At 38.9% G+C, this 26,924-nt stretch overlaps 1 protein-coding gene across 1 annotated transcript in view; it reads right to left on the bottom strand.

Moving 5' to 3' along the window:
- Nucleotides 1-9,853: 9,853 nt before the first annotated feature.
- Nucleotides 9,854-26,924, bottom strand: part of PHACTR2 (phosphatase and actin regulator 2) — a 140,230-nt gene continuing 123,159 nt past the window's right edge. The window contains exons 12-13 of the mRNA XM_052645847.1: nt 20,510-20,586; nt 9,854-10,209 (exon numbers count right to left, since the gene is read on the bottom strand). Of these exons, the coding sequence (XP_052501807.1) occupies nt 10,194-10,209; nt 20,510-20,586 (93 nt within the window). The 3' untranslated portion in view covers nt 9,854-10,193. The remainder of the gene's footprint in view (nt 10,210-20,509; nt 20,587-26,924) is intronic.

The raw sequence follows: 26,924 nt of genomic DNA, 5'->3' as shown, positions 1-26,924 counted from the left end.
ACTTTACCTGAATTATCTTAGATCTTCCTGACCATAGCACTATGAGAGAGGTACTATTATAAACACTGAGTCAAAGCAAGTCAAATCAGAATTGGATGGGTTTGCTTGTCTAAAAACATGCATCATTTTCCACTGAAGCACAAATTTCCCCCTATAATATTGAATAATAATAGCAATATCCTTGGTATACTAGCTGAAATTGGTTTCTGGCCTTTGTTTTACTCTTATTGTGTAACCTGGGGCAAGACACCTTCAGTTTACTGACCTGAATGTAAAATGGGATGAGAATATTATTAACACTTACCTCATGGGATTGTTGATGGGTTAAGTGAGAAACCACACGTGAAATGCATGGACCTGTGCATGGCTTGTGATCAGTGCTCCATGAAGGTGAGCAATTGTTCTCATCTCAGCTAAGTGTAATTCTTTACCTATCATCATTGTTGCCTTAGAATCACCAGCTCCTGAAACTAGGGCCTTCAGCATCTGAGATCTGTCAGTGAGTATGTTCTTTGCCTCACTTCACATTTCACATCATAGGAACCTGTAAGGTTGCATCTTGACCCAAACTATCGGCTTCCTGGAATCCTAATCCTTTTGCTTTCCTTTCATTTCTGGTACATTTCATGTCACTTAGATTACATGCATAGATTTTTTACTTGCTTCTAGTCCATAGTAATTGTATGTTCTTTAAAATTATTTTTAACTGCACAATGATATTGCTTGGCTTTCTGCTTACTGACTCCTGTTCTTAGAGTCACAAGTACGTACATTTCATTGGTGAATACACTTTGGAAAGACTGATCCAAATTAATTTTCTTTACTATATCTTTCCAATTATAAAATGATTTTTGAGTGTTTTTTTGTACGTTTCAGTTGCGTTCAAAGCACTCAGATGATGTGTAAATGAAATGATTTTACAGTCTTGGAGACAAAGTCAGGTGATGAAGAAATAGTTTATTAAAATTTCATTGTAGTACTTTCTTAATAGTCTTAGGCCACGTTGTCTACGGGGGTGTTTTTATCCTTTTCCACAACTTCCGTTACATGTGCTGATGAGTCTCATCTTCCTCTCTATAGCCCAGACCTTTTTCCTGACTTTCAGAGTCATGGATCCAACTGTACACCTATTGGCATATAGCTGTAGATGCTAACTTTTCATAACTGAATAAATACTCTAGAGAGAAAAGAACTGGCATTTTCAGTGCTCGTTGACCTAATGGTGTGTTCCTGGATGAACTTTTAACTTTGGTTGGCCCAAGTCAGACAATCTGGAATAGGGAGTCCTCAACGTAGAAAATAATTTGCCCCATTTGTTCTTGTAGGTATACTCAGCAGTTCAAATTCAAGCCATAAATGATCCCCTCCCACAGTTTAATAAGTTTGTTACCTCTTTAGTTCAGTCCCTGATTCCTTGGAAATCTTGGTCATTGCCTCACTGAGTCTTATCCAACCTTTATTAACCTTGCTACCATATTATTCTTTCTTAAAGACAACTCGCATATTATTCTGACTCAGAATTTTCCAATGAGTCTCCGCTGCCTATTCAATACCTCCCGGGGGCCTTAGTCAGCCCTCAAGATCTTCTGCAGTTTCACCACAGACCACAGTTTCACACTACCTTCCTTTTATTTTTCACTCAAATTGAATGAGACCAATTTTCCCCCCAAATACAGCAGGGACTCTTTCAGCATTACTTTGTTTACATCATTCTCTCCAACTGGAATTTTCTTCTGTTTTGTGACATCCCACTCATCCTTTTAGGAGGGACTGAAATTTTTCTCCCACTATTTGGTTCCTAGAAATGGCACCACTTGTAGCTAAAGAGCAAAAAACCTTTACACAAATGTTCCATTTTAAACCTTTCTCTAGAGTTTTATGCATTCTACTGCTGGCGTCCACTTTCTACAGGACAGACTTCAAAGTTCACAAACTGGACAAGGACTTGGGTTGTCCAGACAGCAGTGCTTGGCAGCAACTCCATGCCATGTCTGAGTTTATGTTCCACGAAGAGTTTAGTCGAATTTAATAAAATTTCATCAATTTGATGCTATGAAAGCACTGCAGAAAATGAGAAAATTGTCTCTTACCTCCATTCAGTTTTATTTTATCTATTTACTGGCTGTGTTGCACAGCATGTGGGATCTTAGTTCCCAGATCAGGGCTTGAATCCACACCCCTGGCACTGGAAGTGCAGTCTTAACCACTGCAGAAGTCCCTCTGTTAGGTTTTACAAAGTAATGTTTCCATTACTGATTCTTTTGGCTCTTTTCCCTTACCCTACAAACCTGAAATAAAACATTTTGGTTATGAGGAAAAAAGAAAGTAATGGTTCCATGTAGAACCTGGTTTTGTGTGAGAAAAATGAAAAGTGGTTGTTGAACTACTACATCTACCTTGGAGATGCACCCCTAAGTTTTAATAGCATACTTGGGTCCAAATTTTCAAACCTACTCTATTTTTTTGGTCCTGATCTTTTCTCTTACAAGTCCTCTCTCTAGGGTTGTTTTATTTCAGTTGCTCAGTCGTGTCCAACTCTTTGTGACCCCATGGAACTGTAGCACACCAGGCTTCCCTATCCTTCACCATCTCCCAGAGCTTGCTCAAACTCATGTCCATTGAGTTGGTGATACCATCCAACCATCTCGTCCTCTGTTGTCCCTTTCTCCTCCTGCCTTCATTCTTTCCCAGCATCAGGGTCTTTTCTAATGAGATGGCTCTTTGCATCAGGTGGCCCAAGTATTGGAGCTTCCATTTCAGCACCAGTCCTTCCAATGAATATTCAGGGTTGATTTCCTTTAGAATTAACTGGTTTGATCTCCTTGCAGTCCAAGGGACTCTCAAGAGTCTTCTCCAGCACCACAGTTCAAAAGCATCAATTCTTTGGTGTTCAGCCTTTTTTATGGTCCAACTCTCACATCCCTACATGACTACTGGAAAAACCATAGCTTTGACTAGATGGACATTTGTCATAAAGGTACACAAAATTGCTTTTCAACTTCCATCTCATACCTTTGCTCTTGTCTTAGAGCATGAGGGAGGTTCACATATAATTTTTAACTACTGCTGAAAAACAGGAAAAGTATATTGCAATTCCTTTTCTAGTGAAAATATGTTCCCAAGCTCTCTCCTTGCTTGTAAACATATTAAATAGTAGGCATAATGAGAAAGTCTGTTTATTTTCTATATTACTAACTCTAAAGGGACTATCTTATTTTTTACACATTATAATGTGAATGAAAATAGCCTTTTCAAATCTCTTCAGATGTAAAAAAGACAGACATAAAAAGACAGCTTATTTTTAAATAAAATGTAAAAATAAACTGTAAGTTGCTGTTTAAAGCAGTAATTCTTTAGACAGATATTTTTAATTAAAAGTACAAACCATGAGGACTTGCATACAAAAAGTTTTAAGTCAGGCGGAGTTGAAATTACAGGCAATTAGAAAAGCTATCTTATTCTTGCTTTACAGGTATGGACTCTGAGCTTTTAATTTAGAAATACTGAGCCCTGTCTGAATACAACAGAAATTGGAACAAACTAAAGCTGGGATTTCCCAATGATTTTATTGAGGTAACTTTTCCCAATTTTATACATATATGCATTTATATATACTTAAGAAAGCTAAACAATGTTCTAAGGCACTTGGAATTGTGCACAGCAAAGCATACTATAATATCATACAACTACACAGAGCATAATTTTGCATTTTAAATAACACAAACACCAATACAGAATAAAAAAGATAATACATAGTCTTTCTTTCAGGTTACAATAGTGGAATTACATATACATATGTGTGTATACTTGTAGATATTTATACCCACATACTATAATACAGTACAGGTTTCAGAACAACACACAAAAAAGAGAAACTGTCATGTTAATCAGTATACAGTTCCAGTTATTTACAGTCACAGATATTATACCTGTGTAATATGTAGGGTAAGATCACTCACTGGAAATTAGAAATCAGTCAGCCTGATAACGATCACAGCTTACCATTCTTATCACTTTCACCAAAGCTTGAAATAACAGAAGAATGTATATAGTTCTTTATTTAAACCTCACTGTTACATAGAAAAAAAAATGACTAGGTTGAATTTTTAGTAGGTACTCAATCTGGTGAAATTGGTGCAGAATGTTTTGAATGCATTGGCACATCTCTAAGCCACAGAAGAAATATTTTTAAAAATAAAAATAAAAAATTAGTGCCTATATTTTTAGTGATGAAAGTGGTTTGACCCTAGATTCATTCAGGTTGTTTATGAATGCTAGTTAGCACTGCCACGGTGACTTCTTCATGTGGAAGCTCTCTAAGCAATGTAATATAGTCAAACTATAACAAAATATCCAGTAAGGGAAAAGCCCCCCAAACTGGCAAGTGGCACAAATGTTATTGGCATTTTAACACAGCACAAAATTGACCTGAGGGTGGAGTGGCGTTCTGCCTCATTTACTCCCTTCAATTTATTCTTAAAAAAAAAAATTGGTATTTAACAAGAATTCTTAAGCACCATCTTAAAGTTCACAATATAACCACTTTTATTGGCTGAGTTACTCTGCTTCAAAAAAGATTTTAGAAAGTTTAATATTGAAAAAAAATTATAGTAGCTGACTTAATTTGATCCAGTAGTCACAATTCATCCAATTATTTCAAGACACATTTATCATTCAGTTTTGATGATAAAAAGTTACAAAGAGAACAAGTATGTTTATGTATAGTTAATATAATATTTCCCCCAGGTAAAACTCGTTTTGTGAATGACTGTCATTGAAGTATGGAGGACAATATGCATGCAATCCAGAGCTCACCCTTCTTTCCTTCATAATTTAGGATTCACAGATCTAAAAGTTGAACTGCATGACTGTCTCTGCAGGGGAAATGCAAGCATTTGTGTGTCAATTAAATGCTTCTTTAACAGGATAAATGAGACTGTTTAGGAACTCATGGGATGCAGCTTACTAGGTGAAACCTAAATGGTGATTTTCAGAGACCACCAGTTTTGTTTATGTGTGGATAGTTAGCAGTCGTGTTTGTGGTTAAGCCATGCAGTGATCCTCATGACACTGACTAGGGCTACGACCAACAGTGTAGTTGTGAGGTAAAATTGTGAGGCAAAAAAAAAAAGTGTGCTTCATGTGAACTCTGTCCTTTACATACAGGGACTAACCAAGTGATGATGCCTGTTGGAACTGCCAAGCCTACCCAATAACCTCCTCCATGAAGAACAGGAAAACTAAAGTTGCCATCAGAAGGCTAGAAGGCAAGAAAAATGACAGGGAAAAATGATTCAGGGCCCAAAGAAATGTAAGGCAGTCAAGATGAGGTTTTGAGATAGACATTTTTCCTGTGTCCTCAAATTGCAGTAGACAGTGGTATTTAAGGGAGGTGGCACTGCTCTCCCAGGAGGGCATTTGAACATGGGGGAGGGCTTTTTACTTTTAGTATTTACAACAGTTGGGCATACTACTGGCATTTAGTTAGCAAGGGCCTGGGAGGGTAAACATCTTGCAACGCGTGAGACATTTCTGTAGAACAAAGAATTGCCCAGCTCAAATGCCAGCAGCAGCCCTACTGAGAAACACGGATGGAGTGCTCTGCTTACATGCACAGCTATGCCAGCTAAATGGCATTGTTTCTGTAGTAAATCCTAGCATGGCTAAACAATGACCCTTGCATTGAGGGCTGGCCTCCAATGCAAATAGCTGCTATAGGATTCTCTCTCTTTTTTTTGGTGCCAGAAATCTTACCGTGTATACAATAGGGTTTCTTAATTTGGGATGACTCTGTCTTCAAAAAAGCACAAGTGGACTATTTTGGGGTTGTTTTCTAGAAATGCTACTGGTGGTTTGCCATTTCCACAAAGAATTTAAGCTTAATGGTTACAAAAAGTAAACAGAAAGTGAAAATAAGAATGGTTTGGGAGTATTCCACCCTATTTCTACCACCCTTTGATCACTAACAAATTATAATAGCACCTCATGCTGCTCTTTGAAAATTGGGTGTCCTCTATCTGGAGATGTGCTTTCTCTCAGAAAGATGGTCCTATTAATTTGATGATTACTTTTGCTGTTGCATTCCCCTCTAGGAAATAGTTCAGCTGGAAAAGTTCATTCTGCTTTGGCAAGTGAAATACTGTGACAGACACTTAAACACGCAACAGTGGAAGACTAGCTGGTTCAAGTGGCCAAGGGAAAATTCTGTAAATAAGTTGTTATCTTAGTGGCTCCTTAGTGCTTATAACATTCTCTAACCATGTGAAGAAATTAATTCTTGTCTCAAAATATATATATTTTCATTAGTAAGGTTAGGCTTCATAATATGACTGTATCTAGGAATGTTTAAGGCTACCATACTGATGAAATGACATAAATTTATGTCTTACACTAGCTTGATTCCATCTTACCGCCTTTGAAGATTTCTCATTAGATGTAAAATGTGCTGCTGGAACCACTTAAAGAAGTACTCTGACGTTTCTGAAGAGCTGTTTAAATGTGGAGACACTGTATGAGATAGACAAGGTTGCATTCTTCTATTGTGAATGCAGTATAATTTGCGACAGTTGTGTCTGCTTCTATTAAGGATAAATACAAAGCCTATTTTGTGTTAAAATGTGGTACACATTAGGATATGCAGTGTCAGTGCAGATTTTTCTCTTTTAGGTGTAAGCTATTGTATTTTTTTTTTTAAGTGTCAATGCAGCACTGAATTAACTGCAGGTTGTAAAACTTGAGTTATGAGTTTTAAGGACTTATCCTCATTTTCAAAATTTGATGATTATTAAGGAGTGTATTCAGTTCCTCTATTTCCTTAAAAAGATTTTCACTGACATTTCACAAGTTTCTCCTAACACAATATATTTACTAATGTAAGAGAAAGATAAGTGATCTCAATCAATATGCTAATATAGGACATGAAAATGAAAGCAGAAAGTCGATTTTTCTGGATAAATCAGGTAGAATGTGTTTTTTTGCCCCTCAATTTGAAACAGCTGTTCAAATATCCAAACTAGTTCTCTACTATAGATTTTAGGAGTTATCATAAAGGTAAACTATATTGAACAAAAAAAAAAATGCAAGCTATTTCACACATGTAGGAAATTATCAGGCAAGGCTGCCTAAAATTAACACTAATCATCAGAGAACTAATTTTGTCAGACCATGAAGATAGTACTAAAGCTCATGGCATCTTCTTATTACCTTAACGTTAAGGTTCATTTTCTCCATTTTAAAAAAGATGGAAATGACCACTTCGGTTTTTACAAAACCAAACTAGTCTGTCTAGTTCTTTCGTGCCTGAGCTTTTCTGGAGATGGACTTGTTTTTCTTCCTTAATCATATCTCAGGGACTCAGAAAAAGCATTTACTTCTATGTCAGCCTAATGTCACATGTTAAATAGGAAAAACCCTGATTCTGTACTGGAACAACCCAATTCACACACACACATTTATTTTTACAGAACCGCAGCTTAATGGCTGGATTGCAGAAATGCTGGCACTAGGCTGATACTTAATTCTATGGCGGCTGGTCCACATCCTTGTGTCCTTTCAGAGCTGCTTTGCAAGAGACCTCTGGATGGGCTGCTGATGTGGATATGCAGTGTTTCTGCCTTTTAAAACTAGCTATTAAAACAGAGCTTCATTCTGTGAATGTAGCTTAGCTCATAATCCTTCCATTCTTTTTATTTAAAGGATCATTCCAATGAAATAATTCATGGTTTCAATTTTTAAACTAGTAGTGGTTAATATATATATTTTTTTACTTTTAAATTTTCTTAAAAAAAGAGAAAAGTTTAAAACTTTTCCCTAGACACATCAATCAGTAAAACAGAAAGTATGGGTAGTTCATAAATCTGACATATCATAGAAGGAAAATAATATATTGAGGACCCAGAATATCATTTTCTTTTTCAGAGTCTTATTTCTTGTACTAAGTGCATCTCACTATAGGGAATAAAAAATTATATCACATGTACTGCTAGGGGGAAAAAATTGTTCCTTTTATCAACCAAATAGAGACTTTCTATGACATGCATCTTGAGTGATGAAACAGTGATAAATGTCTTATATTTGCCATTTTTATAGGAGCCTTGTGACTAGAAATCAAAACAATGTTCTAAGATTATAAGTACAGAAAATTAAAATAACATTATAAGCCTTGGTATTTTTCCTAAGACACTAAAATGACAATAAAACAATACAAAAGGAAAAACATGACTTCAGCAAAAAAACCTGGAACATAGTTAATATCTATGGCTGGATTTAAACACTATGAAATGAACAAAATTTCAACCAGATTAAAGACACTAGGACATGCAGAAAAATTTTTTCAAAGCAAAAATAAGTTATTCTATCAAAGAAATGACAATAGTGCAAAATTCTAGGTTTATTGTATTAATGCACACAGCTCTGTACAGCAAGAGATGCAATGATGCCAGCTACTTTTCTTAGTTAAAAATGGTCCTGGCTTTTTGTAATAGGCCAAGTGGGATGACATTTTTTATTTCTTACAAATCCAATTTTAAGTGATTCTTTAAAATATAAATGAGCGGCAGGACCCACATTTACCCATTAGATTAAATGTTTGCTTTTGGTTGAATAGAAAATTACAGTTTTCCATACAATGAACCAGAATCACTTCAGAAAATCGTAGTCCACACTCTGAGAATAAAATAGTCTGTTTAGATCTTGTCGTGTTGTTCTACATCACATGTGTTTTTAATAAAAGGGGCACAAAATAATTGTGAAAGAACAATTATATGCAAGGGAGTATTTACACGTGGTCATAGGTACTTGGGAGCGGAAGCCACGCTATGCCCATGACTCCATGGAAAATAGCAAGATGACAATAATGGCTTCTTCATGTAAACAATATTGACTATAGGCTCATGGGGAAATCTTTCGTAACTTTAATTCACTGATCCTTTTGTACTGAAAGTCAGTTCTGTATTTATGGATGCAATTTGCAGACTCTTAAAATAACAAACGAGGTTCTCCTTACTTAACAACTTAGCAGACATTTTCTGTTCTTTTAAGTCTTTGGGTGAGTATTTTTTTTTTTTAATCCATGTGCTTTATTTTTTTTAATAGCAGCAATCCAACTTAATGCAGCATGAAAACTAAGTAGTTCTTTCCATTCCCATTCAGAGCCAACTGCTGGCAGAACACCTGTATTTTGCTTAAGTTTAACTTTGGATTCAGACTTTCTAAAAAGGTGCCATGATTGTAGATAGTATCTTCCTTAAATCAAGTAGGACTGTTTCAACTTTGGAGATAATTAAGCTAGGGAAAGACCAAATGATTCGTTTCTAAAGCTTGCTACAGATTTATAGGGTCACATTACATCTTTATTCCCAGTCCTGTTATCCTTGTGGAAGATTGGTATGTTAGGTAAGGAGTATTTAAAAGAATGTAAAGTGTGTATGTATAGCTATGCTACTTGAAGCATGCAACAAAATTTGGGTAAGCATGCTTATTAAGAGTCAGTAAAAGCCTCTTGCATTTAAGAAAAAGATACATGAAAACACTCAGACTTATTTCTGGCAACTGGATTCACTGGCACAATGACAAGAAAATAATGGTACTACGCTGTACCAATATAATGGTGAAACAAGAATATTCTTCTGGGATCAGGTCTAAGAAATCCACATTGAGTGATTAAACTCCCAAATTCCTTAATAAGTTCTCAATTACCCAAAGCCTCTTCAAAAATACATTTATGCTTCTATTTCCTTTTTTCATTAACGTAATGAAGTATTTCTCTTGCTTTCTGATTTTCATCACCCCCCTCCCTCCCCCCCACCCCCACAACCCTTTCCAGTGCTCAGAAATTCCATTCCCCATTCTTTAACCCACACTCTCAAATGTGGTTTTCTGGCAACAGCGATTGTCTTCTGCTCATCTTCTTTGATTAAAACTCCTGATGAAGAATAACTGGCATAAACATGGTGTCCCTTACCATCAGTCCACATGCTGGATAGCAGGGTCGCTGAACAGCCGGGATGCTGAACCATCCCCTTTGCTTGTTGGCCCACCCGGGCTGTACAAGTGGGGAGCACTTTCCACACGCTTCCTTCACCACAAGTTAAACAGAAACACACACATTCAAATCCCAGTGCAATATCAGGTTTTCAGGAAGCGAGGCTTCCCCGCAAGATGATCAGTCTGTTTCCCAACAGTCTCATGCTTCATTATGGACGATGAAACCTGAAATACGAAACAGAAACTCTGTGATGTGGTAGAGAAACACAACTCTATTCAGTGACGTGAATATGGTACAGTCATGTTTAGCATCCCCAACCAAATTACTGTTCTCTTAATAAATTACTGTTATAACAGAAGATCATTATAAATGTCATGTGGGAAAACAGAGACAGCTCTGTAAAAGATGCTGGTTTTATCATCCGAGATAGAGAGCAATCAATACACAAAAACATCACTATCTTGAGGGTCATGTTCTAACCTATATTGAACAAAGTGAGATGTTTCATAAAGGATTTGGTTACACCTGAATTGTCATTACAAAAAGGAAAACACCATCATGTAGTCGATTTCATTAGCTTCAGCTTCTCTTCACTTGCCGCTAAAGACTCCAAATGTACTTTCTATACCTGAATTTTCAAACACCTCCCAGGCATTTCCTTACAAATGTTCCACAGGCAACATGCTAAGCATGTATATATTTTCATATCTAAGATCAAGGTTAAAAGCCATCTTCTCCAGAAGCCCTTATCTGATTCACTTCTTCAGCCTACTTCTGTGATTCCACAATTATGCAATTCTACTTGGTATTTCACTTATCTTGCCTATTCTCATGTTCATTTGTTCAAGTAAAATCTAATGTTCGTCTGCCCAGACTCCAAATTAATTTCCCTCTCAGGCTCATAGACTGGGAGATCAAATCTATGCTCCACACTGTCACTGGCATTATTACCATAAATACTGACCCAATCATCCTAGATCTTTGTTACTATCATTGCACTGTTCCCCACTATTGATAAAATTTAAATTTCTTAAAGTGATGGCTGAGGCTTTTCAGGGTGTGGCCCAACCCATGTTTCTAACTTCACAACCACTCCCTAAATTCCAATCATTTGCCCTCCTAAAGGCTCTCCACTTTTTCCTTTACCCTTAATCTTTCCTCCCATCTCCATCTCCTACAATCGTCCTCTGTGAGTCCCCAAACTCCTTTTTCCTCCACCTCTCAGAAAAGTAATAATTGCTTCTATTCTGTGTACCCACAATACTTGGTTTATACCAGTCACTGATCATTGTGTACGTGTGTGTGTGTGTGTATGGGTGTATCTCCTTTTAGACCGTGAGATGCTGAGAAAAGACTTGGGCTTACTTGCATATACTCATAGAATACAATATCTAGTGTATGGTATTACTTAATAAATGTTGCTATGTTGAATCAAGCATTAAAAATGAAAAATTAAAGACATAAGAACAGATGAAACAAGACTGGCTATAAGTTGATAATTGGAGCTATATGAAGGATGTACGGAGCCTGTGACATGACATTACTTCGGCATGTTCGACAGAAGTCAAAATAAAATAGGTTATACCAAGTTTTCCAAAATGAGCAAACACGTTGTGATTCAAGTAGGGATGTGTCCACCGTGAGTTCAATTCTTGACTTTATTCTGTCCACAACCTCGGGCAGGTGTGTGAACCTCCATGTTCTGCAGTGTTACACAGGGACAACATGACTGTTTCAGTTGCCTGAGCTTTATTCCTGCCCTCTGATCATGCCAAATCCTTACCACCTCAGGCCTCTTGCAGCAGCTCTCCCCACTACATTAGCTGATGCCCTTAGGGGAAGTGTTTTTCTCTCCCCAAACAGTGCTGACAACTTCCTCTTGTCATTTAAATCACAGAGTAAGTTTAATTTCCTCAAGAGACCCCGTTCATAGCCATTCTATCCATATCTACCCTCACTCTTGGCACAGCGTCCTGTTAGCTTTTTTTTTTTTCATAGCACTTAGCACTGTCTGAAATGATCTTTTTTTTTTCATAGCACTTAGCACTGTCTGAAATGTCTAGGGACTTCCTGGGTGGTCCCACAGCTAAGACTCCGTGCTACCAATGCAGGGGATCTAGGTTTGACCCCTGGTCAGGGAACTAGATCCCATGTGCCGCAACTGAGACCCAACATAGCCAAGTAAATAAATATTTAAAATAAAAAAGAGCACCCACCCTTTTAAAAAGAAAAGAAATGATTATTGTCTACTTGTTCATTTACTTGCTAACGGTTTGTCTCCCTCACTACAACACAAGCATGTGCGAGTGAGGACTTTGACATGTTCTAAACTCTTAGGGTCCAGAAAAGCATGACTCACTCTGTGCTCCATAAATACTTGCTAACACATGAACGACTGAGTACATATATACAGGTGCACTTGGTTATTTGATTACTTGTTCTGTAAGTAATTCTATGTAACTGAAGAGTTTAATCATGAGATTCACTTAACATTAATTATAGGAAAGTGAAGTCGCTCAGTCGCGTCCGACTCTTTGCGACCCCGTGGACTGTAGCCTACCGGGCTCCTCCATCCATGGGATTCTCCAGGCGAAAATACTGGAGTGGGTTGCCATTTCTATAACTGAGCAATATACTAACCCATGATAACCCATTGCTGTCTAGGAAGAGTCAACTATAACCTGAAGAAAAACTATGGAAATTGTATAAAAATGTCTCAAGAGCAATCGAAAACCTCTTAAAATCAAACATACAAAATGTGAAAGAAAGGCAGATAATAATAATACCTAACGATTAAATTTGGTGCCCCTAGCAGTAAAGAATCTGCCTGCCAATGCAGGAGACATGAGATGAGGGTTCTAGCCCTGGGTCGGGAAGATTCTCTGGAGGAGAAAATAGCAACCCACTCCAGTATTCTTGCCAGGAAAATTTCCATGGACAGAGGAGCCTGACAGCCTACAGTCCATGGGGTTGCAGAGTCACACGTGACCAAGCACACACATTAAATTCTACTATGTGTAATCTTCAAAATAATCCTAGAGGTAAGTACTCCTGTATCCTTGTACAGATGTAGAAACTGAGGCACAGGCACAGGGATGTCAGTCATGTACTCAAGGTAGAGAGCTTGAAGGCCAGGGTCTAGACTCTGTATTCCTAACCTATGTGAGACTATGAGATTAAAACATGTCTATCTATGCACGCGTGCATCCTAAGTCTCTTCAGTTGTCATCCATGCTTTCATTCAAAGGGTACTTTTGTTGCTCTCTGGGTTAGAATGGAATGGAAAACATAATCAGTTGGATTTCTACATTCACCAGTTTTGATCAATTCTGACCAGAGAAAAATCTTGGTCCATATTTCCAGGCTACACTTTGATTGTTACAGTTGTCTCAAACACCTTTGCCTTTTGCCACACAGCGAACTAGATGAAAATGGGCTCAGCACAAACTTTCTCAATTACCAGAAAAAGCCAGGCCAGTGATGCCCTCGGGTGGGGGGCGGCAGGGAGAGTGAAACGAGAAGCAGGACAGAGGAGCACCACCCACACCACGAGGAGAGAGGGAGGAGGAGCACCGGGAGCCCTGAATACACAAACATACCGCACCTGCAGGATCTTCACACCCTGACCAAGCAAAGATCCCTCTTTGCTGGATTCATTTCCCCCCTGGGAATTAAATATAAACTCATCCAATTTAGCAATTTTCTAAGGTCTCTCCAAATTTGCAGGACCAATCATTCCACAGTGTCCTAATCTTCACTTGGCCTTGGGTTCCAAGAACAAGAGTGGGGAAAGCTGACACAAGAGGCTTTCTCTTCAATCAGTAATGTCTCTGGGAGGAAGACGGTAAATTAAGAATAGGTTGGGTGAGACCTCCCAATGCAAGGGCCTGGGTTCGATCCCTAGTCAGGGAACTAGATCCTGCATGCTGCCACTAAGATCCGGTACAGCCAAATAATAAATAAATAAATATTTAAAAAGAAATTGGGTTGGGCAACAATGGGAGTAGCCAGTGGACCAGATAAGATTTAGAACCTTTTAAAACCCAGCATTTTCCTGGAAAGTGTCTTGCTTTTAATTTCCAAAAATTAGCAGGACACTACAAATTTTTTGTGTGTTTTTCTGCAGACACTATTTGCCCATGGATCCCATTACAGAATGAGTTCACAGACTGGATTTTGTTGGAAAGTCAGGCCATCAGCATAGCGTCTAGACTGGGGAGAAGACGACAGCTAACCAATACTCTGCGGTAATATGCTGACAAAGCTGGGGGGTCAGAACTGTAACCTCTCCTTATAAGCACTGCCCAGATCTGGTCAAAATACCCATATATTTTCTTATACTATCCAATCAGAAAGGAACATTTATATCCTTTTTAAATTAGGCATCTTATCTTCAAAATCAACTCCAACATTTTATGGTTAGAGGTGCTGAAAATGCAAAATTATTCTTAAGTTTGGTACCGCTCAGTGGTTTGCATTCATTTTGAGGTACACGAAGTTCAGCTTTACCTCCGGGGAAGTTTGCCTATCTGACAGAATGACAGTTTGGCTTTAGGCTTCAAGTTGATGAAGCAATAAATAGCATTACTGTGCCCTCATGATACTTAAGCTTTTCATCTACCTTTTTTCAGAACTTTCCTGAAACTCAAACTTGGAAGCTATCTATATTTTCTTCGTGTTAAAAATGTCAATAATTTTTTTTCTTATATTCATACTTTTAAGAGTGAGTGAATAGAAGCAAAAAACTAACTTTAAGTCATGGAATTCAGGTAAAAATAACTCTTTCCCCTAATGGCTCCTGCACAAATACGTAAAAATTTCTTCACCTTCCTATAAATTCAGTTCAGATAATATAAAATATGAAATGTCTCTCTAACTGTAAAACATTACTTTCCTGTACTCTCCTAGTTGATATATTCAGAAATCCTGAGTAATTAATTTCCTCTTTATTTAAAAGGGTTTAACGGTCAAGGCACATACAGTTATGTTAAACAAATGAGGAGGTTCTCCTAGACCATTGCTCCTTGTTCAACTGAAGTCAGATCACATGCTGGATGGGAATTCCTGAGTCCGAATACGAAGCCATGCTTACAACTCCGGTGGTCTAAGCGACATTTTGCAATTCTTTTCAGTTTCTGTCCAGGTAGCAAGGAAATGGAGCCCTCAAGAGAGCATCTCTACAGAAACAGCCTTCTCATTCTCTGTGGTGGTAGTGGTTTAGTTGCTAAATCATGTCTGACTCTTGTGACCCATGGACTGTAGCCTGCCAGGATCCTCTGTCCATGGGATTCTCCAAGTAAGAATACTGGAGTGGTTTGCCATTTCCTTCTCATTCTCTGTGGAGGGCCCCTAATTAATTTTTTTTTTTTTTTTTAATTTTTGGCCACACTGCACGGCATGTGTGATCTTAGTTCCCTGACCAGGGATTGAACCCTTGCTGCCTGAGTGGAAGCACAGCGTCTTAACCACTGGACCATGACGGAAGTCACTGAATTAATGTTTATTGAGGTCACAAGTATAGTTCTTGCCATGTCGCATTTTGATAAGCCTGTGTGGAAAGCTCAAAGGGTAGTTTAATTTATCTGTAAATCTACATAGGCTATAATAGCTCAAGATGGCACAGAATGAAATAATTACTGTATTTTAAAAATATTTATTTTTAATATTTATCTGGCTGCACCAGGTCTTAGTTGCAGCATGCAGTATTATTTTAGTTGTGGCATGTGGGATCTAGTTCCTTTACCAGGGACTGAACCTGATTTCCCTGCATTAGGAGTACAGAGTCTTAACCACTGGACCAGCAGAAGTCCCTAGATAATTACTTTAAACACACACACATGCACAAACACACTTCTCAACATAACTACATTAGGGAAACTTGAAAAGTAGAGAAAAACCCCCTATAGGTCCACTGTATGACACACCATTAAGAGTTGTTTTTTTTCCCCTTAAGACTTGGCATTACTTATTTTTATCTATCTATTCATTTATTTTTATTGAAGTAGAATTGATTTATAATATTGAGTGTGTTTCAGGTGTACAACAAATAGATTCAATCATATAAAGACTTTTTTCAGACTATTTTCCATTATAGGTTATTAAAAGATACTGAATATACTTATGTTATATAGTAAATTATTGTTATCTAGTTTATGTATAGTAGTTTATATATGTTAATTCCACACTCCTAATTTGTCCCTTCTACCCTTTTTTCCCCTTTGGTAACTACATGTTTGTTTTCTATGTCTGAGTTTGTTTCTGTTTTGTATATAGGTTCATTCGTATTTTTTAGATTTTGCATATAAGTGATATCAGATAATATTTGTCTTTCTCTGTCGGACTTACTTTACTTAATATGATATTCTCTAGGGCCATCCATGCTGCTACAAATGGCAATATTTCATTCTTTTTATGGATGGTTATTTCCCAGTCTTTTTCCTATGCATCTGAATTTTAAAACAAACCACTGCTACATATGTATACTTTAGTCAGTATCTGGATTTTTCCACTCAACATTATGCCAGTAATCTCTTGAGGCCCATTTTGATTCTAAGAGTTAGCAATTTAATGATTCTTTGCTTAATATATTAAGCAAATAATATAGAAACTAATAAAATTATACAAGGGGCTTCCCAGATGGCTCAGTGGTAAAAGAAACCTCCTGCAATGCAGGAGATGTGGGTTTGATCTCTGGGTCAGGAAGATCCCCTGGAGGAGGAAATGGCAACCCACTCCAGTATTCTCGCTGGCAAAATCTCATGAACAGAGGAACCTGGCAAGCTACCATCCCAAAGAGTCAGACACACTGAGCAGCTGAGCACCCAGGCACACACATGCACCCACAGAGAATTATACGTATGAAAGCATTATTTTGCACACTCTAAAAATGTTCTTGTTTACAAAATTCGATGTTTATTTTTTAAAGCAATATTCTCTCTTGATTATAAGTCTGATACATGTTGACATTTTAAAAAATTTGGAAAACAATATTCAAAGGTTACAACTAGTCATAGATCCTACCATTCAGCTGTAACCATTTTAAAGTTTAGTTTTTTATGTAAAGTCTTTTCAAACAATTTACATGTCTTTATAATTTAAAGAATTACTTTGAAATTGTAGAAATCCCATTTACTTTGGAAAGGGAAGTGGGTTTTCTTTGCCATGGTGATTTCTTTCCAGAATGCACTGGCCCTATTTAATAGTACAGTGCTCTTCAAATGGTCTTTTGGGGTTTGAACAGTGGACCAGGTGGGCAGCTGCTGGGGTGGGGAGAAAAAACAGTATGTGGCTGGACAAGCTGAAAATGTTCTGAAGAACAGAGGTTAGAGCTTGGTACCTTGCAAGCCAAAGGATGAACTCTTATACGGGCCACTTATCCTCATGCTTCTCATATGGCCCTAGAATGCATTTCAATTTCAAGAGCTATCTGGAGAAACAGAGAATCAGATGAAGGAGTGGACCTTTCCACTCTAGATGGATGGGCTACAATCCATCTTCAGGTCAAGCGTTCAGAGAACGTACTCATGACGGAGTTTTTAGAAGTGTCTTCACGGTACACCAATAGCAGGCATGTCACGGTAGCAGTGCCAGCACACTACTCATGAAAAACCACCATGCTGGAAACCTCACTGATAGAAAGACAACTTCGGAAATGGATCCTTCATTTTTTTAAAATTTAAAACCATGTTCAACAAGGTGATACATTCTCATGTTTCAAAAATCCAAAAGGTTCAGAAGGGTAAGTAGTGTCGTCTCCCCACCGTGCCTGGCCCCTAGTCATCTAATTTCCCTCCTAGAGACAACCAATGTTACCAGCTTTTTATGACTCTCTCCAGAGATACAGAGCTAAGGAAGGGAATGGGGAATGTGGGAATGGGTCCTCCTAGAGTTGACTAACACATCACTATGTGGGAGATTATCTCTGGATAAAGAGATGCCTGGACAGACGAAGCAGTGCTGTCTCATTCCTTTTATTAACCACCCTAAATCCGCAGGCAGCTAATAGGTTTAGATTTTGAAGGGAAGGCTTCCTCTTATAAGCAGATAACGCCTGGCACTAATGAGAAAGGCTAATAATTGAGTTGCTCTATGTCGGGTTCCAATTAAAGAGCCAGGTCATGATTCATGGCGTGTTTATTCCCTCTAAGGATGGCTGGGGCTAAGAGCACCATAATCTTCCATATGAGCAATTTTCTAAATGTAAAACATTATCATATGTTTGTATTATTTTGATAAGACTCAGCAGCATTTACCAAACCTCTTACTGTTTAAAGAAATACTGAAAACAATTTGAAAATCATAAGTATTATTTTTATAAGTTTCAGAGCCTAAATATATCTCAACCATAATGCAACACTAATGATGTAATATAAATTAATGGAAAAATACCAGGAGACATTTGCTTTACTGCCAAGTTTTAAAGAATACCTAAGCAAGGAATATTCATCTCAGTGATATGAACACTTTTTCCTTCTCTGGAAATTTAATTTTCTAGAAAATGGAACTGTAATTGACTTGTGTGTGCTTAGTTGCTCAGTCATGTCCGACTCTTTTCGACCCCATGGACTGTAGCCTGCCAGGCTCCTCTGTCCATGGGGATTCTCCAGGCTAGAATATTGGAGTGGGTTGCCATGCCCTCCTCCAGGGGATCTTGCCAACCCAGGGACTGAACCCAAGTCTCCTGCATTGCAGACGAATTCGTTACAGTCTGAGTCACCAGGGAAGCCCAAGCATACTGGAGCGGTAGCCCATCCCTTTTCCAGGGGATCTTCCTGACCCAGGAATCAAGCGGGGGTAGGGTGGGGGGTCTCCTGCATTGCAGGCAGATTCTTTACCAGCTGAGTTACCTGGGAATTATATTTGTTTCAGATATACAACATAAGTGATTCAGTATTTTTATACATTATGAAGTGATCACTATGATAAGTCTGTTACCATTTGTCACTGTAGAAAGTTATTACAATATTACTGACTATATTTCCTCTGCTGTACATTACTTTGCTGTACATTAGTGGTAGTTTGTACCTCTTAATCCCCTTCATCTTATTCACCCACTCCTCCACCAATGTCTTCAAAGACATTTTGAAGTGTGTTAACCACTATATTGTGGGAAACACTTTTAAAACTTACATTCATATCAGCTGTTACCAAAACAAAACAAAACAAAACCCATTGCAGATACCATCACACCCTGATGTAAGGCTGCTTTACAGAGGCTGTTTCTAGTTTTGGGATTAGTATTTGCTTTCCAGAAAGATCTACCATGGTATTCTTCATGTAATCATCTGTCCCAGTATTTTTTTTTTTTAAACAATTTAAGTTTCAAAGTAAGGAGATCAAACCAGTCAATCCTAAAAAAAAAATCAACCCTGAATACCCATTGGAAGGACTGATGCTGAAGCTGAAGCTCCAATACTTTGTCCACCTGATCACTGGAAAAGACCCTACTGCTGGGAAAGACTAAAGGCAAAAGGAGAAGAGGGCAGCAGAGGATGACATGGTTGGAGAGCATCACTGACTCAAGACATGAACCTGGGCAAACTCTGGGAGATAGTAAGGGACAGGGAGGCCTGGCCTGCTGTAGTCCATGGGGTTGCAAACAGTAGGACACCACTTAGTGACTGAACAACAACAGGCTTCAAAGATTTGACTGACATGCAAATTCTTTGAAAAATCTTATAGAACATCTGTTATGTATATATAGCAAAGGGGCTTCCCAGGTGGCTCAGTGGTAAAGAATCCACCTGCCAAAGCAGGAGATGCAAGAGATGGGTTTGATCCCTGGGTTGGAAGATCCTCTGGAGTAGGAAATGGCAACCCACTCCAAGATTCTTGTAGTGGAAAAGAAGCTTGCCTGGAAGATTTCATGGACAGAGGAGCCTGGCGGGCTTCAGTCCACGGGGTGGCAAAAGAGTCAGACACGACGGAGCACACACACACACATATAGCAAAGCTCTTAAACCCATACGAGAGAAATAAACAGAACACCTATGAAGTACGGGGGTCAGACTATATGATCACTCAAGCCTCTTCCAGTTATAGCAGCCTGTGAAACTGAAGTGTGTTGGCAGAAAAAATGGTAGGACTATAGTGAGCTTCTGTGGCATCAGTAAAAATCAGATTCCTTTCTAAGCTATGCCTTCTAAAAACTGAGCTTCTACCCTTTCTAAGCTATGTCTACTGTGAGTCCAATGTAGACATGTCTGTGCCCACACTGACTTTCACCAGCATCTGTTCTGGGCATAAAACTTCAACTGAGTCTCTTTAAGAGCAGAATAAATGATGCTGATGCTTGTTTTTTGGACCAGAATATAAAACTAAGACAGAAACCAAAACACAGCCGTCTAGAATGATTTAGACTTCTTTGGAAGAAAACAAACAAAAAAAAAGGACTTAATTTCAGAAATGTTCACTAGATGGTGTTGTGCTAACCTATATTTTTTAAAAAATTAAATTGTGATGAAATACATGTAACATAAAATTTACCATCTTACTCATTTTTAATTCGCACAACTGCATACCTACCTTGTAAACTGTCGACTCTCTTCATGAACTTCCATTTCTGTGCTTTTAAATTCATTTAGTTCTTTCCTTATTGCTGCCTAAGTAGGAAACAATAGATAAACAGAATTTCTAGTTAGAGCACACATTTCCTCAGCATATATAGAATCAATGAAGCAGACATTCTTTTATGAAGTCTCTTGAAGAAAGGAATTTCGAGTTCCTACCTCTAAAGATGGGATAAATGTAGTATTGATACTACAGCCAAACAAAAACCAGGACAGATCTCTGCAAGTGTCACTGACAAGGCAGAGAGGAAGGGGGCCTTTGCCAAACCCACCCTGGGGCCTGATCTATGAGTCACACGCCTACCGCATCCTCGATGACCACAAGGATAGTACAGGTCATGAGTTTTTCTGAGAAACAGTATCATTTTCCTATGAAAGTTCTGCATTTCATACCACCCACAGCAGCATGGCTTTGACAAGCTGCCACAGAGCTACAGAGAAGGCAACTGCTATTTATTCTTTGGTATTGAAAGTTTAGACAATTAGAATTAAACATTTCAGCACAGCACTTAAAGCCACTCAAAGAAAATATCTAAGAGAATGCTGTTTCCATTATTATTTATTGAATACATCATCCAAGCTATGTACATGCTGGGGTTGGAAGAGATGCTTACAGGTTGAAAAGCTGAGATACTCATTCAAATGTGAACACCAGTTATCACTAACAATACTGGCTAGATGATGGATGGTTTTTTGGTTTCAATTTTACGCTTATCTTTATTTTCTAATTTTTCTATGAAGAAGGTTTTTTTTTTTTGGCTGCTTGAGATCTTTGTTGCTGGGAGTGGGCAGATTGCTCTAGCTGTGGCAAGCAGGGGCTACTCTCTGGTTGTGGTATACAGGCTTCTCATTATGGTGGCTTCTCTTGTTATGGAGCATGGGCCCAGTAGTTGCAGCTCACGGGCTTAGTTGCTCTGAACCATGTGGAGTCTTCCTGCAACAGGGATCAAACCAGAGTCCCCTGCATTGGTAGGCAGATTCTTTACCACTGAACCACCAGGGAAGTCCTTAAGAAGAAGTTTTGTAAATGAAAAATACTCATAAAAGCATCCTCAGAACCTCTGAGAAACGGACTTCTCAGCTGAAACACAGAATGAAGTTACAAACCACAGTGATAAGAAAATCTAGTTTGTGATTGGGGGGCTTTCCCACTAAGTCATCATGTAAAGAATCCACCTACAATACAGGAGACACAGGACATGCAGGTTTGATCCCTGGGTCAGAAGGATCCCCTGGAGGAGGAAATGGCAACCCACTCCAGTTCTCTTGCCTGAAAAATCCCACGGAACCTGGCTGGCTACAATCCAAAGGGTCGAAAAGAGCTGGACACGACTGAATGACAGAGCCCAGAATACACACTTTGTGGTTGGAAAATGATGTATTTTAGAAAAGGAAAAAAAACAGAAGAAATCCCTGAGGCTTCTCTCTGGCTTTCTCTCATCGCTAGCTATCACTCTGCAATATATAAGCTTTTCCCCAATGCTGTTTTCAATCTTATGTTTAAATCCTACAGTCACAGATTGTTTTTCTCTCCAAATCTATTCCTCAGTCCCTGTAGTTTCTATGAGGAACCTGAGGCTGGGAACTGTGGCCATGGTCCTTGCCACTGGCTTTTGAAAGAGGATGAATCCAGTAGAGAAACATTTCAGGGCCCAAGTCCCCTGTGATAAGAGTACATATCTTGTTTCACAAATGAGATCAACAGTAAGGACACTCTTCTTTACTCACTGTAAAAACTGATACCCAGAACCAGGAGCTAAAATAGTGAAGAATGGGGCTTCCCTGATGGTCCAGTGGCTAAGAATCCACCTCACAATGCTGGGGACACTGGTTTGATACCTAGTCTGGGAAGATCCCAAATGTCAAGGGGCAACTAAGCCTGCATGCCACGACTGCTGAAGCCCACGCTTAGAGCCTGTGCTCTAAAACAAGAGACGTCACCGCAACGAGAATCTTGTGCACTGCAAGGAAAACTGGACCCCACTCACTGCAACTAAAGAAAGGCTGAGTTCATTTCAGCTCATTTCAGTCGCTCAGTCGTGTCCGACTCTTTGCGACGCCATGAATCGCAGCACGCCAGGCCTCCCTGTCTATCACCAACTCCCGGAGTTCACTCTGATTCATGTCCATCGAGTCAGTGATGCCATCCAGCCATCTCATCCTCTGTCATCCCCTTCTCCTCCTGCCCCCAATCCCTCCCAGCATCAGAGTCTTTTCCAATGAGTCAACTCTTCACATGAGGTGACCAAAGTACTGGAATTTCAGCTTTAGCATCACTCCTTCCAAAGAAATCCCAGGGCTGATCTCCTTCAGAATGGACTGGTTGGATCTCCTTGCAGTCAAGGGACTCTCAAGAGTCTTCTCCAACACCACAGTTCAAAAGCATCAATTCTTCGGCACTCAGCCTTTATAGTCCAACTCTCACATCCATACATGACTACTGGAAAAACCATAGCCTTGACTAAACAGACGTTAGTCGGCAAAGTAATGTCTCTGCTTTTGAATATGCTATCTAGGTTGATCATAACTTTCCTTCCAAGGAGTAAGAGTCTTTTAATTTCATGGCAGCAGTCACCATTTGCAGTGATTTTGGAGCCCCCCAAAAATAAAGTCTGACACTGTTTCCACTGTTTCCCCATCTATTTCCCATGAAGTGATGGGACCAGATGCCATGATCTTCGTTTTCTGAATGTTGAGCTTTAAGCCAACTTTTTCACTCTCCTCTTTCACTTTCATCAAGAGGCTTTTTAGTTCCTCTTCACTTTCTGCCATAAGGGTGGTGTCATCTGCATATCTGAGGTTATTGATATTTTCTCCTGGCAATCTTGATTCCAGCTTGTGTATCTTCCAGTCCAGCGTTTCTCATGATGTACTTTGCATAGAAGTTAAATAAGCAGGGTGGCAATATACAGCCTTGACATACTCTTTTTCCTATTTGGAACCAGTCTGTTGTTCCATGTCCAGTTCTAACTGTTGAGCGCAACACCAAAAACCCAACGTAGCCAAAAAAGAAACATATTTAAAACAGCAAAGACTCTCTATACTCATCACCAATTAACATCTATCAAAAAGCTTCCCTTCATCTACTCAAGTGTCCACTGATAGATGAATGGATAAAGAAGATATAGTATACGTACATACATATAGTATGTACGTATACTATACTACATATAGTATACGCACACACGTATACACACACACACACACACACACAATGGAGTATTACTCAGCCATAAAAATAATGAAATCTTGCCATTTGCAACAACATGGATAGACCTAGAGGGTACTATGTTGAGTGAACTAAGTCAGACAGAGAAAAATAAATACTGTATGATGATTCATTTATATGTGGAATCTAAAAAAACAAATGAACAAACATAACAAACAGGAAACAGATGCATAGATACAAAGAACAAACTGGTGGCTGCCAGGGGTAAGAAGGGTAGGAAGAAGGATGAGTAAAATAGGTGAGAGAGATTAAGAGGTACAAACTTTCAGTTATAAAATAAATGAGTCATAGGGATATAATGTATAGCACAGGGATACAGTCATTAATATTGTGACGACTCTGTACGGAGACAGACAGGCCCTCTTACTTCAAGTCCCACACTCTTTCTAATAAAATGAACTCCAGGGCCTATGTCATCCACATAACTGTCTCAGATCTCTACACTATGTGTGCTGGTTATAATTAGAAGTGCCGAGTCAATTACAGGCAGTGAATATGATAGGAAATTACAGGGGCTGGTTATTTGAAAAGATACATCAGGAAGATGTGACTCTAGGCAGTTAAAGGAATGCAATACTCATTTAAAAAATCTACTGAAGAAAGACCACGGCTTTATTCCACAAGTTACTCCCTCTTATCATTTAAAGTTTCCTGAGAGAGTTTTGAAAGGAAAAAAAAGTAATTAAATGTCCTTTATGTTAGGGAAATGCATGGACAATAATCTTAACTCCTTTCTATACAAATGAGACAAGAATTGAAGTCTAATAACTATTCACATAAGTATAAATGGCACTGATATTTTTTTGAGTTGTTTTTTTTGTGTGTGTTTGTCTGTTTTTGGCCTCACCCTGCAGCATGTGGGATCTTAATTCCCTGACCAGGGATCGAACTCATGCCCCCTGCATTGAAAGCATGGAGTCTCAACCACAGGACCACCAGGGAAGTCCTGGGACTGATATATATATATATTTTTTTTTTTGAAAGATAATGGGACAGGAAGAGGTAGGCAGAGTTAGTGGGATTGGAGCCTGAATGGTGCTGAGTTCTATCAACCATGGGAAGTCATTCAGCCAAAACTAGGTATTTCTAAGATAGAAACAAATCAAGCCCACAGAAGACAGTACTGGCACCAAGCAGTAATTTTTGGTACCATGAGAATTATGAAAGGACAAAGGAAAAAAACAAAAAAGACTGGAACTAGGTTTAAAACTGATGACTGGTTACTTGTGATGACTGGTAACAGAACATCTATTTATCCCTCCCAGTCCACTCAAGGGTCAGCCTGGCCAGAGGCAACAGGTGATTTGCTGAATACACAGACCTTGCTGCTTTCTCAAATAACATAATCTGTGAAGCCACGATGAACTAGAACTCCCATCATTTTCATGTCTTTTGTTTATTTCTTTGATAAAAATCTGATATTTAACATGGAGAGGATTTCTTGACTACTCATCAAGATCAATGCCATGGGTAGGTAAGTATACTCAGCTGTCTGGGTAAGCACGAACAAGCCAAAGAATATCTCCGTATGGCATTAAAATCTCAGTCTTTCCTAGGACCTGTTTAGACATTGTATCTCTGGAAGGGTGGTGTGTTCTATTCATTCTTATGTTCCCAGCATTTAAGATAATACTTAATATATTAGGAGGTTTTTAATAAATGACTACTAGGTAACTTGTTGGACAAACCCATGTATCATCTGAAAAACTCTGGATTCTCTTTCATTAGATACATTTAGACTAGACTGTAAACTGAGGCTTCAATGAGTAGTGAAAATGTCACCAGTGGGGAACAAAGCTTAAATTATCAAGCCTGACCATGAATGTAATACTGGTAAGAGTTACCATTTATTGATGAGCTGAAACTTCACAAATAACCTACCTAATTCTTAAGATAGATCTAATTGGATCTACTTTACTAGTGAGGAAACCCAAGTTAAATGCCTTGGCCAAGGTCAAACATCTACCAAGTGGCCAAGCAGGAATCAAATCCATAACCACCCAGCTCTAAAGCCTGCCTTCCCCACCCATGGAGCTTCCATGGCCAACCCCAGGGAAATGGCAACTGCTGTGTGAGCCTTGGTCTTCAAGCCAAGCTGATGGCCTTCTCTGGCTCTACTTGTCACCTTAGGGTTCATCTACCTCAGCACAGATACTGATATAGACCATATGTAGATTACATAGGCCACATATATCTTACTATATGTGTATTTGTTTCTTGTGCTCTACCCAAGCACCGACTCAATGGACATGAGTTTTGAGCAAACTCCAGGAGATGATGAAGGGCAGGGAAGCCTGGCATGCTGCAGTCCATGGCGGGGGTCACAAAAAGTCAGACACAACTAAGCGACCGAACAACCTACCTGAGCACATATCCTAAAATAAAAAATTTTACCTTAAAGGTGACTTAAGCTCCATTGAGTTTACAATTAATAAGGCATTTCCCCCACCACTTCTCTTTCCCATTGTGGGCAGCTTAACATGACTACCAGATTTAAGGGTTTCTCTGGTGGCTCAGATCAGAGAAGGCAATGGCACCCCACTCCAGTACTCCTGCCTGGAAAATCTTATGGACGGAGGAGCCTGGTAGGCTGCAGTCCATGGGGTTGCAAAGAGTCGGACATGACTGAAGTGACTTAGCAGCAGCAGCAGCAGCTGGTGGCTCAGATAGTAAAGAATCTTCCAGCAATGCAGGAGACCAAGGTTCAATCCCTGGCCTGGGAAGATCCCCCTGGAGAAGGGAATGGCTGGCTACCCACTCCAGTAGGCATGCCTGTAGAATTCCATGGACAGAGGAGCCTGGTGTGCCATACAGTCCATGGGGTTGCAAAGAGTGACTAATACACACCAGATTTATGACATTTCCCAGAGCACCTGGCACAGTGTTTTCATAGACTGGGCATTGATTGGTTATTGACTAATTGACACTGATCCCTTTTCTTTACACTTGAAGTTCAAAGAAATTTTAAGTGCAAAGTGGTATCTTAGTGGGGCTAAGAAAATAGCACTAACAAAAGAGAAAGGATGGCTTCTTTAGCCTGGCAGGAAGTTCAGTGTTTATTCTGAGAGCAGAAGTAGAAATATTTACTTTCAATAGTTTTTTTTTCTTTAAATGGGATATATAGTTCAAAAGCAAAACTTCT

Source organism: Budorcas taxicolor, chromosome 9 (genome assembly GCF_023091745.1).
Source record: "Budorcas taxicolor isolate Tak-1 chromosome 9, Takin1.1, whole genome shotgun sequence".
NCBI classification, from domain to species: domain Eukaryota; kingdom Metazoa; phylum Chordata; class Mammalia; order Artiodactyla; family Bovidae; genus Budorcas; species Budorcas taxicolor.
Note: the sequence above shows the minus strand (reverse complement) of the source record. Positions and strands in the feature narration are given on the sequence as shown.